Below are 13,811 nucleotides of genomic sequence, written 5' to 3'. Positions count from 1 at the left end.
CTGTGTACCCTTTTGGACGTTTTACTTGCTGAGGAAGAACATTGAAACAGTCAGTTATCCTGGAAGGACTGTCCTGTCGCTGTGTTTGGAGCACCAACATCCTTCAGCTCACTCCCTGCAAAACACTGCATAAGACACTTACCTTGGAAGGCATCTTGCCTCAAGCTTGAGTGATTCTTCTTGGTGTTATATTAGCCTAAAAATCCCTCACTTTGGGACACTTTCTTAACTTATATTAGTTGGTGTCACCATGTATATATTGTACGTTATCTGATTGTAAATTAAGACATAATTCAGTAGTGATATAAAAGTATCGTACGTATATTATTAGCCTACTGTGTTGCTCTTGGATTGTCAGAGTGAAATAAGGGGTGGCACTTCAGCCCTGTCCTGCCCTGCTCCACTGACACCACTGGTTATACTGCTTGAATGCAAAGGAGAGTAGGGACCACCATCACTGATTTATGAAAGGAGCCTTAGACTTGTCTGCACATAGCCGTCTTTGTAGGAGACCTGGAGAAAGAGAGATGAGGGGAAACGAATTGCTTGCTGCAAGTGAGGAACCAGCTGCTTCCCCCAGCAATGTTTTTGGGTTAAGAATAAAATGGGGCAGAGGTAATAAAGCTGCAGCAGAACTTATCGCCTGTCCAGTTCAGCCACTGTTGCCCCTCTAATAGAGAAGGGTTAGATAGAGGGAGGAGCAGATGCTGAGCCTGTGGAGATGAGAGCCGATTATCTCAGCGTGTGCAATTCCCTGTTTTGGCAGTTGCCGTTTATGGCACCTGGCCGCTGAACATCTGGCTTTATCGTCTGGTTGTTTTTGGATGAACAGTAGCATGCGTTTCCAAAGTCACCTTTGCTTGCCTCTTCCTTCACCCGTTTTCTAGTCTCTGCTAATTCAAGCTGCATCCAAACCCTTTCAGGCCAGATTTAGTTAATCAGATCAACACAACGGTATGTATGGTCTTGTCCTTTTGCTTTGCCCCCGTGGTGGGGAAGCTGCCAGAGTCAGAATTCTGCGCAGGTGCACAAAGACAGAGATAATGCTTGGTGGTAAGCCATGGTTCAAAAAGCAGGAAACAGCTTTGTGAACCTATGTTCTCTTCTCTCCAAAGCAATTTCAAACTATTTATTCTTGGTGATAGCCAGAGCTTTGTATTTCATAGGCACTAACACAAATGCTGGTTAGCACAAAATAAGTTACTTAGTAACCATGTTTTGTAAACCCACATAACACATTCATATATCTGAGATCTTCTCCCTTACAAACCTGTTCATACATTCAGATTAGCAAACAAAGCCCTTCTGGGTGTACCCCACCCCCTGGTTTCCAGACCACCGGAAGAAGGGTCTTTTTGGTGGTAGTGCCGAGCATATGGAAAAGCCTCGTTATGGATATATAGCACCCACTGTCCATAGTATGTTTTAAGTGCATGTTAAAAACTGGTTTGTTTACCCTGGCATTTCCTGATGGTTGATATTTACTGAACATGCTGCTGCCTACTGAAGATTTGGATTTATTACTAGAATTATTGTGATATGGTTGAACAATAATTTAGTCTTAATAAGGTTGCACATGACTTTTGATGTATAAAAAATGTTTTGAAATAATTTTTAAAAACACAGGAAACGAACATGCCAGGAAGAAGTCTAAAACCTACCTCTCTAATATTTAGTTTTCTATCTGGAAGAAATAGTTTGCTGTGAAGGAGCAATTGGTCTTCTGAAACCCACAACTGCAGTCTGAATGAAATAGTGCTAGGCACAGGTTTATTACCTCAGAGAAGAACTAGGCCTATACCATTTTTACTTTCCCATTTAAGAGGATAGCATAAGGATTTTAAAGTAGAATGAGAAAGGCAGATAATGTCTTGACCAAATGGCCTGTTAACAGTTTTAAGAGTGCAGGAAAGAATATGTAATTTAATAAGGAAGGGAGTGTGAAGGTGAGATTAAAACTACAATAGCTCTATCAAGCGAACCAATTATAGAACTTAATGTAACCCTGTTGTGTTGTTTATTTTATCAGATGCGGGTCAAATTAGATCCCATTTCTCTTTTACAAATCCCAAGAAAAGAGTCCAGTCTTTGCCAAGTACTTTTCTAAAAATGTTGACTATAAATTAATTTGGCAGCTGTGGGTATTTCATGATAGGCAAGCTGGAATGTGGGTAAGTCTGTTATTTGCTGAGAAGAAAGAAACAATGCAATGATTAAAAAGAGAGAATGAAGATTTATACTTCAAGCACATTAATTTTTTCACACCCCTGCCCATTTTCTTGCTTAATTCTCTTGGACTGCTTTCCAGAAAAGCAAGGAGCAAGACCAGATTTCCTCCTTTAGGCCGTTTTCTCTTCAGCTGCTTGTTTGTTGGCTGTACGCTATAAGTCAGTGGTGGGGAATCTGTGACTCTCCAGATGCTCATGGTCCCTCCAACCCCAGCTGCATGGACCATGGCCAGGTGCGATGGGAGTTCAACATGGCCTGGAAGGCCACAGGTTCTCCACTCATGCTACAGATGAATAATCTGCATTGGGCTTTGCTACTGAGGCTCCATAAATATACATGCCCCAAACTTTTGGGCTCAACCTGCAGGCTTCAGTTCTAGACCCACACTACACTTTGCCCTTAAGCGCTGCCCAGGTTCCAGCAGTTTTTATTGCAAGGATTTCCAAGCTTAGGGCTGCAATGGTAAGGATATAAAGATCTCTGGGATTGAGCTGTCAAGATTTCGCTTCTCCTTTTGGGTGCAGAAAGTTTGCTATAAGCAGCATTTTATTGCTTTGATGGTTTACAACTGATAATGAGCACCAGAAAGTGATGAGTTTGGACATGGGAAGCACTAAGCCGAAACCTCAGTTCAGCAAAGGAAAGTTCATGGGGTGCATCTGGGCATATGACACATGCAAAGTCTAACCTACTTCATGCTGGGTTACCTTGGGACATATTTTTTGGTCATTTCTTCTAGCACAAACTGCACACCGCCTTACATTTACCAGCGCATTAATTTAAAAGCTCAAAATACTTTTGAAATCGCTTTCAAAGCTGGCTTTGGAAATTCCGAACTTCTAATAAGAATGAGCATCAAAGCAGCCTCTTCCATTTAGGTTCTGCTAGCAAGAACATATTCTGGAAGTGTGAGGAGTACATAGAATGAGTACTTTTTCTTTCCTTTTTTGCAAACTGATGCAGAAATGTGGGGGCCAGACTTGGGTTGCAAGTAATACATACATTAATAATAATAATTTATAACAATAATAAAAAATTAGAAACTGAGAAACACCCCCCAGACTGACATATTTGCCCATTGTCTCCTTGATGCACTGCCTCCCTCTTTTGTCCTGACAGAAAGCAAGGGAGCAGCACAACGCCAAGCCTAACATGTGCACAGCAACTGCCTCCCACAGAAGGGCCTTCCCCAACCTGGCACTTTCCAGATGTTTGGGGCTGCAATTCCCATCAGCCCCAGGCCAAGAAAATGCAGTCCAAACCAGGTTGAGGAAGGCTGCCATAGAAATTTGGTTTATTGGTGAAGTAAAGGGGAAGTTCTCCATTCCCTAAAGCTCTTCTACACAGCCCAAAACTTTTATCTAACAATATGATTTTAAAAACAAAATTTTACATTACAGAACAAGTAAAAACTATATCAACCAAACCACACTTTTGTCTTGGCTCCATTAATTATTTTAATTTGACAGAGACCTGTGTGTTCCAGACAAGCAGTTGTGCTATGTGCGTGTAGCAAACCTGGGGGTCTCTTACGTTACCTGCAAATGTGTGGGAAGCTGATGAGGCTATGCAGAACATTAACCTTCTCCTAGCCTGACCCTGAAGTCAGTTTGAAAGTTAAGGGATAAGGAAGCTGTAGCCCAAAAGGTGCGAATAATCCACCTGCGCTAACGTCATTGCAGAGGGAGATATATAGTAACGACAGAGCAAGGATTAGCTGACATTAGTGCAGGGTTTTGTGACTTATTTTCTTTCTAGGACAATCCCAGATTTTGCAGGCATGTTTGAGATCTATTAATACGCATTAAGGTGAAAAAGGAAGGTTCTGCGATGCTGTTATCTTATGAAGAGGTGATGCTTTGGGGCTCACCGTTGGTTGCTTGGTTACAAAGGAAGTATTGTGCCACTGCAGCTGATCTTGGGTTGGGGGCAGGGAGCTAAAGAGCCATTGCATTAGACTCTCTCTTCACCTGAGTGTATCAATGGCCTCCTGTACCCCTGTCGGGACATATCTCCCCCATTCTGATGCAAAGCAAGTGAGATATGCAGTGGTTTATATACCCCAAGGCAAGGTTGCATTTTGCTGGAATGGCACCTGTCCGGAGCTAAGAAGGTTGCTACCTGGAAATTTGCTTTACATCTTTAAAGCTAATGGTCAAATGGGAAGCAGTACTACAGCCATGGCTACTCTTTGGAAGAGTCCCTTCCCCTTTGTTTCCCTCCCATTCCTTTCACCCACCCCTTCCCTTGCATTAAGTAGGACTTGCGGGTATGATGGACAGTGCGCATGGGATGCTGAATGAAAGGATTGAGCAAGGAATGTGCAGGAGAAGCTACTTTCACCTCTCACTTTATTGGTAGTGTTAAAGCTGCAGCTCAGATCTCCTGGTTGTCCTCTGGCGACCTCTAGTCAACCATTGAGGAGGACCTTCTTGGAGAAAAGTAGCAGAGGCAAGCTTAGAATCTCTTGAGGATATGGGGAGGCATATTAGTCGTGGCTGGTGCTGTGAGAACTCCCTCTCAGCTGATGCTCTCTCTCTGTCTTCAGTTTCAGGGAGGTGTGTGGTCCTTGAGCACAGTCCTGTGCGATGCCTTGATGACCATGGATGTGATGCTGTGCACAGCTTCCATTTTCAACCTCTGTGCAATCAGCGTTGATCGGTAAGCTCCTTTGCCTGCCTTGGATTTCAGCTTTTGGGATTTTCCCAGCTTCGTTATATTCCTGTCCACCACTATCCACACATTCATGTGTTCACATCCCAACACTTGAACAGCTTCCAGCTGGATTTGAGTTTCATTCATAAACAACAACACATGAACTGCAATAGGGGCCTCAGAAGGCATTTGGAATAACTTGTCATCCTATAATAATACAGTTTGGATACATACCATCACTTTAAGATTAAAAACCTTCTTGTCCCCAGGGTACAACTGATGAGGTAGCTTCAAGAGTGGAGGTCTGATATATTTTGGAGCATTTTCAAATCCTTAGATTGATCAAGACAGTCCAGAGTTCTGGCACTGTATATTCTGAACTTGATATATCCTGGTCTGTCTACCCCAGTAGTCTTCAGCCTTTTCAGATCCAAGACTCACATTTAACCCAAACATGTATTTGGGGACGCATTTCTTTTTCTTTTTACCCATGTATTTGTATGATGGTGTTGCTACTGTTGCAGCCCATCTTAGATTATGCCGTGTCCACCAATGGGCCCCAGTCCACTAGTTAAACCAGTGATCTATCCACTAGGGAATAGGGTCCCCTCTCTGAGCTGGTTGAGATCTTGGTGCTGAAGCTTGATCCCATACGGTTGGCGCTGGTGTCAGTTGTGCTGGCTGTTGAGCTGGCTGGTCTGATACAATTGCACCACTTTATGTCTCTTCCACAGATTTCACAAATGGAAAGAAGGAATTTGAGTCCTGTGAAAGCAAAAGCCTTTGTTCAGTAGAACTGTTCCCTAGACTGCTGGCTGTCAACCAAGCTTGTGCTGAGCCTGCATCTGTCTGTATTACCTCTGGACCACAGAACTCCTGTCTAAAGACTGAAAAGCTATAATTTTGTTGAACTAGTACACAACTATTCCATTAGCAAATATGCCCTGTTCAGAAGTCATTTGAGGTCATTGATGGATACAGATTTCCCAGTGTTAATTTACTGTTTTGTTTGGCGATCCACTTGAAAATAGTTTTAGCAAATTATTTATAATATATATTCCTTGATATACGGCCTAGGACCCTCGTACCTACGGGACCGCCTCTCCTGGTATGCCCCACAGAGAAACCTATGGTCTGCAAATAATAATACCCTCAAGGTCCCAGGCCTCAGAGAGGTCAGAGAGGTTAGGCTGGCCTCAACTAGAGCCAGGGCCTTCTCGGCTGCGGCTCCAATCTGGTGGAACGCTCTGTCACAAGAGACTAGGGCCCTGCGGGACCTGACATCTTTCCGCAGGGCCTGCAAGACAGAGTTGTTCCACCAGGCCTTTGGTCAGGGCGCAGCCTGACTCCCTCCTCTGGCAACCTGTACAGAATCTTGTTTAATCGGTTGCCATTAATTTGATTTTAATTAATTTTTATAATGAAATATTTTGAATGTGTAACTATTTGATTGTTTGATTATTCGATTATTGTTAGCCGCCCTGAGCCCGGCTTCGGCTGGGGAGGGCGGGATATAAATAAAATTTATTATTATTATTATTATTATTATTAAATTGGTCCAGCACATGCTGGTTTGTTTGTTTTTTAATCAGTTTCAACAGTCCAACATGCAGCTTTGATCCATTCAAGGCAGCTAGTTCCTGATCACATAGGGAAACCTGAAAAACAATCAGCCAAACACACATAGAATCCCCCATTAGATCTCCCACTCAATAAGTGACAGGCTGGTGTGGTGCTGGCAAGGATGTTGTGGCATAGGCCTAGTGCCCAGGAACCTTCTTTCCTTTCCATCTGTTCTTTCAGTGTGTGGAGAGATAACATCTGAAAGGGGCTTCTCTAGGTGATCATAAGCTTGGACTGTGCTGACTGGGGTTGATGTTCAACAACATCAGGAAGGCAACAGGTTGGGGCAAGCTACAACAGGCAATGGGGACTAGTGGGTACAGACAAAAACTTCAAAGAAAAGGTGGGTTTTGAAGGAAGTAAGATGTTCTAGGAAACACTTCCCAGCATAAGGGCAGCAAGGGAGAAAACAAATTTCAGGGAATAGATTGATGGGAGCAGGAGAAACATTCAGGGATATGTTTGATATAAGAACAGATTAATGAAGCAAAAGCTGTTTACCTCTGACAGTGTGTGCATTTATACATCCTGGCTGGATTCCTAGAGCTTGGGTAGCCAACTTGGTGCCCCCATATGCTGTTGGACTCCCCTAATCTCCCACCAACATTCCCAGCAGTCAGAAGTGATGGGAGTTGGAGTCAACAGCAACAACTATGTTGGCCACCTGATGGTAGAGATTGAGATGCTCTAGGCCATCCACTTCCACAAAACTACTCCCAGCTTCACCTTCTTGTTTGTCGTTCCAGGTTCATTGCTGTCTCCATCCCACTGAACTATAACCGGCGGCAAATTGACCTGAGGCAGCTGGTCCTCATCTCCACCACATGGATCTTTGCTTTTGCTGTGGCCTGCCCGGTCATCTTTGGCCTCAACAATGTTCCAGACCGGGACCCTACATTGTGTCAGCTGGAGGATAACAACTACATTGTGTACTCTTCTATTTGCTCTTTCTTCATTCCTTGCCCTGTCATGCTGGTCCTGTACTGTGCCATGTTCCAGGGACTTAGGCGTTGGGAGGAAGCCCGAAAGGCCAAGCTGAAGAGCAGCATCTACTTGGGCAACAGGCCACTGTATTGTCCGCCACCTGTCATCGAGAGGAACCAGGCTGAGGTCAAGTTGGAGGAGCGCAACCGATATACCTGCTCCGAGTGCTCTTTTCCCAGGGACTACGTGACCAATGGGATTCAGACTGTGTCCTACCCACACCTCACATACCCACCACATAAAGGACTCAAAAGGAAGCAGGCAAAGATCAATGGCAGAGAGAGGAAAGCTATGAAGGTGCTGCCGGTTGTGGTTGGTGAGTGTTCAATGCTCAGTGGTTATTTAATAGGACTGAGAATCAACAGGGATCGGAAACAATTTAGAAGGCTCGTACTAACAGAAATGGGAAGCAGGCAGTAACCAGTTGTGGGATTTGGGATTCTAATATGCAGACCATAGGGCACATCTACCCTTTACTCTTGTTGTCTCTCTTCACCTCACAGTGCTGATAGCTGGTTAAACAAAAGCACCAAATTGATGGCATTGAGTGTTGCTTATCTAAGCAGCTGTGTCAGACTGGGTCCTCTGTATGTCTCCTTACATGACCACATGCAGTAGAGGTTGGTTCATTAGGGCAAATGGGGCATTGCCCCACCTATCTCAGTCTGACTTCAGCTAGCCCCTACCTTCCTAGAGTTCCCAGGGATGAGGAACTGATTGTTAAGCCATCCTGGAAATTGTGAACGGAATAGCAAGGACTTCTAACAACTCTCAGCACCCTTAAGAAACTGTGATTCCCAGGATTCTTAGGAGGAAACTATGACTATTTAAAGTGGTGTTATACTGATTTAAATGGGTTGACCGTGAATTGTGCAACAGGAGATCAAACCAAGGCTTGTTTCTTCAGAGTTTTGTTTTGTTTCCCAGCAGCTCTTGCTATATTCCTTTGTAGCTTGGGGTGCATTTGGGGGCAGGGTAGCCAACCCCCCCCCCAAATGCTGTTAAGGTAAGGTGCTGGGTTCACATGTAGCACCAAGACATAATTTTAACACGGTTCATAAACCAACAATAACACACACAGCAAGGTTTGTACATAACACTAAGTCATGGTTTAATAAAATATAGTTAAATAAGCCATGGTTTAGCATAATGTGCAAATTAGACAAAAAAGGGGGAGCGTTTGTGGGCACCTTTCAGAGAACATTTCAGTTTCCCTAAAACACCTTTTTTCACATAATAGTGTTTACCCACAAAAATCCAGTTGAAGCTTAATCTAACTCTTCCGCCTGTTTGAAGATTTTGAAAAATATATATGACACACCTTTTGCTGCTTGATGTCTTGATACAGGGATGAGGAACCTTTGGCCTTCCAGATGTTGTTGGACTACAACTCCCATTATCTCTTACCATTGACCGTGCTGGTGGGAGTTGGAGTCCAACAGCATCTGGAGGGCCAATGGTTCCCCAGCATTGTCCTGTTAGAACTGGCCTACGTGGCAGAGCAGTGCACAGCATAACTTTGTTGCTACAATTTGAATTTTTAAGTAGCAGGAATCTTTCCGCAAGCAACATATGCCAGTTGTGCTTAATTTCTTGCATGATTCATTCACCCCCCTGGGCTCCATCCAGACTCCGCCTTCAAGTCTAAGTCTCTCACAAAAGAGAAGAATCAGGGCTCCCACCCATGAATGGCATTCTGCTTCTGAACATATGTGCTAGCCTGGCTCTTCCATGGATGGCTGATAGGATCTCTTGCTACATTCAAGACTTGCAGAGATTCCCAGCTGTGTTGAGGAGCAAGGGAACAGCTCTACCTGCTATCTGACAAAGGAGATAAGTGTATGGATGAGCTGAGGATCTATTTTATTTTTATCGTAAAGGGATAGTATAATGAATAGTAGGTTGGCTTGCACCCGTGGTCAATAATTGTGTGCTATAATATCTGACGTTAGAAATATCCCAAGTGGGTACAGAATAGGTACTGTGTCAAAAGTACATCCTTGTATTGAACACACACAGCCTGAGAATTGGTGTGTGTGCTTTAAAAAACAAAAACTTTCAAATCTGTGAAAAGTGCCTGTCATAACAGTTCCTTTGACATGGCTGATTGCCTGAATTTCAGAACTGCTGAGAAACCCTTCTTAGCAGAATGTCAGGCCACCTACAGAGAAGCAACCTCATCTGGTGAGGGTATATATGGGGCACCCACATGGTGCTCCTTCTTCTACAAGGGCTGCCACATTCACTGTGGTGAAGGGAATAGTTCTGTACATGGAAAGGGCTGTGCAGTGCAGAGGAAGCGGTGTACATTGTTTGCTTTGCTGCATACATGAGACTTTTGACTGAGGCACTAGAGCATCTACATCCTGTTATCAGAGGGTGCACTAGCTATTGCAAATTGGAATCAATGCACTTAACTTCCATAAAGCATGATTAGTGGGGGCAAATTGAGGAGGGCATACAAAGTTTAGATTCCCCCCCCCCCTGTAATGCATGAAATGCAAAGAGCACTGTCAGACACTAGCAGGAAATGTTACTTCTCCTATATATTCCACCCTGAGTACTCTAAATGGGCCCTCCTTTGTGGGAGGCATTGGTGCCCCTGTGACTAGGAACTGCTTAATGCTAACAGTGCCGTCCGCATTATTTCTGTAGCATCAAAGGTGGCCATGACTGGGCCATTTGAATTGGAACTGGAATTGCTCTTTTGATGCTGGAATCTTCCTTGCACCACGTCAGACCACAGGTCTATCTGACTGACAGGGGCTCTTCCAGATTTCAGGCATGAGTCTTCCCAAGCCGTACCTAGAGATCCAAGGAATTGAACCTGAAACCTTTTGCATGCAATGCATGCAATGCATGTGCTCTACCCCTGAGCTCTGGCGCTTCTCCTAAACAGCCTCTGTAGCTCAGTGAAAGGGTCAGAGAGCCATGGCTGACTTCTGCTGGAATCAAAGGCTGTGGTTCTGGGAGAAGCAAGGCCCCTTTGGGGTGTTAATGCTGTGACCTCCCTCCATCGTAGGCTCAGGTTGTATATATGTGTAAATAAACCATCTATTCTAAAGATACCACAGTCTCTGCTGTGCCTCATTCCAAAGAAAACACGAACCCTGGGTAAGCACCTGGAACCCCTGGAATCTTGCACTGCTCAGAGATTGGGGTGGCAAGCAGCCATGCTATATTAGGAAAGTTTTAATGGAAATTTCATTTTAATGAAGGTGTTTAATGAGAAATCCAATAGCATATTTCAGCAATCTCAGGAGAAAATTCAGCAGAATGGTGGGCCAAGAGGTTGGAGTGGGGGAGTGGTGATAGAACCCATTATTATAAAAAAAAACCTTTTGAAATTATGTGAGAAGCTGTGCCAGAAGCCTGCCTTCAGTACCAGAACTGGCTATGCGTTTTTTCTGTGACCAGCTTTATTCAGGTCAAACTAAATGGTCACATAATGGACCCTTGCAGCTGTGAAATGTTTTTCTTTCTCTTCAGTGCTTAAGGGCTTCCTCTCCTCCGCCAGCAATTTGCCTCTTTGGAGGCTTTTCTGCTAATTGTAGACTAAACTCGCAGGCTTTCTGAGGCATTTGTAAAAATTATAACCAGCTTCCCTCCTGTTGAGTAGTAAAGAGTACCTGTCTGCTGAAGAGCTCTCAGGCTAAACACAGGGGTTGGGTGAAGCCTTTACGACCTGTCATGATGCCTCTCCCACGAAGCCCTGCAGTGTACAGCATCAGCAAGTCTCCCAAGAGTGATTTGGGCAGGTTGCAGCTTCTTCTGCGGCAAAAGAAACTACATCTCCCTCCTGTGAAAGCATAGGAGCTCTGCTCCATGTTGAAAATGGTAATCTGGTCACCATTCCCCTGTGCACCTTCATTGTCCACACATGGATGAAAATAAGACTCAGCCCCCCGTGTGTAAGATAGAGACCTGGTTCAGATGGTTGTTCAGTGTTTTATAAAGAATGGTTTATGAAGCCGGGGACAACTATTGGGTCCAAGCACATCTCCCCCATCTCTCCCCTCCCCCATCGTGTACTGGCTTCAGCATAAAGATCTTGGCTTGTATTAAATGAATATTTATTGTTATGCAGGTGTGTGTGTGTGTGTGTGTGTGTGTGTGTGTGTGTGTGTAATGTCCAAAGCCCAATTTGGTTGTAATCCTCCTGGCCACAGATCCTCTGTTTGGTTATAAGATTCCTATGCTGGTGTTCAGGGAATTGCCTCCCAAAATGTACAAGTCAATGTACTCTTACTGGGCTAAATATTAAGAAGGGCAGTATACAAATGCGCTAACCCATGTATGGGATACCTGTGGCCCTCCAGTTGTTGTTGGTCTATAAGTCCCACCATTCCTCACCATTTGCCATGCTGGCTGGGGTTAATGTGAGACATGGAATCCCAGCCACATCTGGATGGCTCAGGTTTCCCATTCCTGCCTCAGTTAAGTAATTAACTATGGTTTGCACAGGCACAATGACTCGGTTTGAATATGACACTGAGCACATGGGAAAGACACATGCACTGAAAGATTTGTTTTTTTACACACCCAGGGCAATAATTGAACCAGACACCAGAGGATTCTCTAATAATCTCACACATGGGGTGAGAAGAGTTCCCTTAGGCAGGGAGTTAGAAATGGCTCTGCTTATGTGGGGGCCTCTTCGGCGCTTATTTAGTTATGGATTTGAGTGCTGAGGTGGCACTGATGATAGTGGTACCAATTTAAACAAAACAAATTGTATTCTTTCAATATTGTCAAAACAAAACAAAAACAAAATACCTCAGTATCTCCCTCCAATCAGCTTCCCAGTTGGGAAGGGTCAACATTATTTCCTTTGTTTGCTTAGCAACAAGGATTAAGCGTCCTTAGCAATGGTGCTGCCTACTGCGTGCTGAAGCATTGGAGCTGTCTTCATTTTTGCATGATTGACTTGCTTTAAAAAAATAAATAAAGCTAAGAGTCTGAGGCCTCTGCTGGTCTGCTCCCCTCTCCACCAAATCCAGCCCTTTCTATCCATCTGTTGGCAGCCTTGTACTTACCCACAGACACCTCTTTCTTGTCAGGGTTAAGGCTCAGCTTTTTCACTCTCATCCAGCCCAGTGTTTGGTCCAGACACTGAGCCAGGGCTTCACTGCCTCTCCTGATTCAGGAGTTATAAAGAAATAGCACTGGGGGCCATGAGCTTACTAATGACACTTCGCCTCGCATTGTAGAATCCATTCCACTTTTCCAAGTTGCTAATTGACGTTATTCTTGAATGAAACTCTTCTGCATCAGAGAAACGGAGGCACAGAGATTTGAAGATTTAAGTTACCTGACCTCTGGCTTCGTGGGGAGCCTGCAGCAATCAGAACTTAAGTTTGTTTGTCCTTGTCTCTTTGTCTGCCACAGGTGTGTTCCTTTTCTGTTGGACTCCTTTCTTTGTGGTCCACATAACCAGAGCCTTGTGTCACTCCTGCACCATCCCCAGCGAGGTAACCAGCATTGTGACATGGCTGGGCTACGTCAACAGTGCCCTCAACCCCATCATCTACACCGTCTTCAACACTGAATTTAGGAACTACTTCCGCAAAGTTTTGCACATCTTCTGCTAACACTGCTGGATTCTAAACATAGAACTGGATTCTGAATATAGAACAGAGTGTACTACACAAGGCAAAGAGCCAGACAAATTTAACTTCTTTGTATAGTTTATTAAAGTTTTATTTCTTGCTACATTACTGTGTGCTTCAGTCTTTTTTCCTCCGGTTGGGTGAAGACAGATGCTACAACAATGCAGTTCCTCTTTTGAATGCACAACAATTATGGACATAGCCATTTATCCACGGCACAAATGATCTTTTCAAATAACTCTTTTCTTGTCAGATGGAGCCGCCTTCCTCCAGTTTTGTGCTCTCCAGATGTTTTGAAGAGAAACTCCCATCATCCAACTCCCATCATGCTGGCTAAAGCTGCTGGCAGCTGTAATGCAAACATCTGGAGGGCACCAGGTTGGGGAAGGCTGATAGAGAGGCTACTACTTTTGTGAGACTGCTGATGTGGCCTAAAACAAACGTGTCATCACCCCTGTGTACCACCTTCAAGTGTGCATCTACATGCCAAGTTCCAGCATGTGCTAAGAAGCATTTGCAGTGGTTGCCCCTCACCCCAATTTATGGTACCATTTTCCCCTAGAAAAGAATTCAAGCACCTTCTGGTGGTGCTGTAAAACCTTTCCTAGTTTCTAATGCTTATTATTTTATATCATTAAAATAAAAGGATTTTAAAACATAACTACCATATAACTGACAGTCACCAATAGATGTTTATCTCTGCCTGGGGCC

At 44.1% G+C, this 13,811-nt stretch overlaps 1 protein-coding gene across 1 annotated transcript in view; it reads left to right on the top strand.

The window, feature by feature from the left end:
* The window catches only part of DRD4 (dopamine receptor D4), a 33,453-nt gene extending 20,248 nt beyond the window's left edge, over positions 1–13,205 (top strand). Inside the window, exons 2-4 of the mRNA XM_083729527.1 lie at positions 4,778–4,890; positions 7,254–7,807; positions 12,880–13,205. Coding sequence (XP_083585653.1) covers positions 4,778–4,890; positions 7,254–7,807; positions 12,880–13,082 — 870 coding nt within the window. The 3' untranslated portion in view covers positions 13,083–13,205. The remainder of the gene's footprint in view (positions 1–4,777; positions 4,891–7,253; positions 7,808–12,879) is intronic.
* The last annotated feature ends 606 nt before the right edge of the window (positions 13,206–13,811 follow it).

This window comes from Podarcis gaigeae (genome assembly GCF_964106915.1).
Source record: "Podarcis gaigeae genome assembly, chromosome: 1".
NCBI classification, from domain to species: Eukaryota; Metazoa; Chordata; class Lepidosauria; order Squamata; family Lacertidae; genus Podarcis; species Podarcis gaigeae.
Note: the sequence above shows the minus strand (reverse complement) of the source record. Positions and strands in the feature narration are given on the sequence as shown.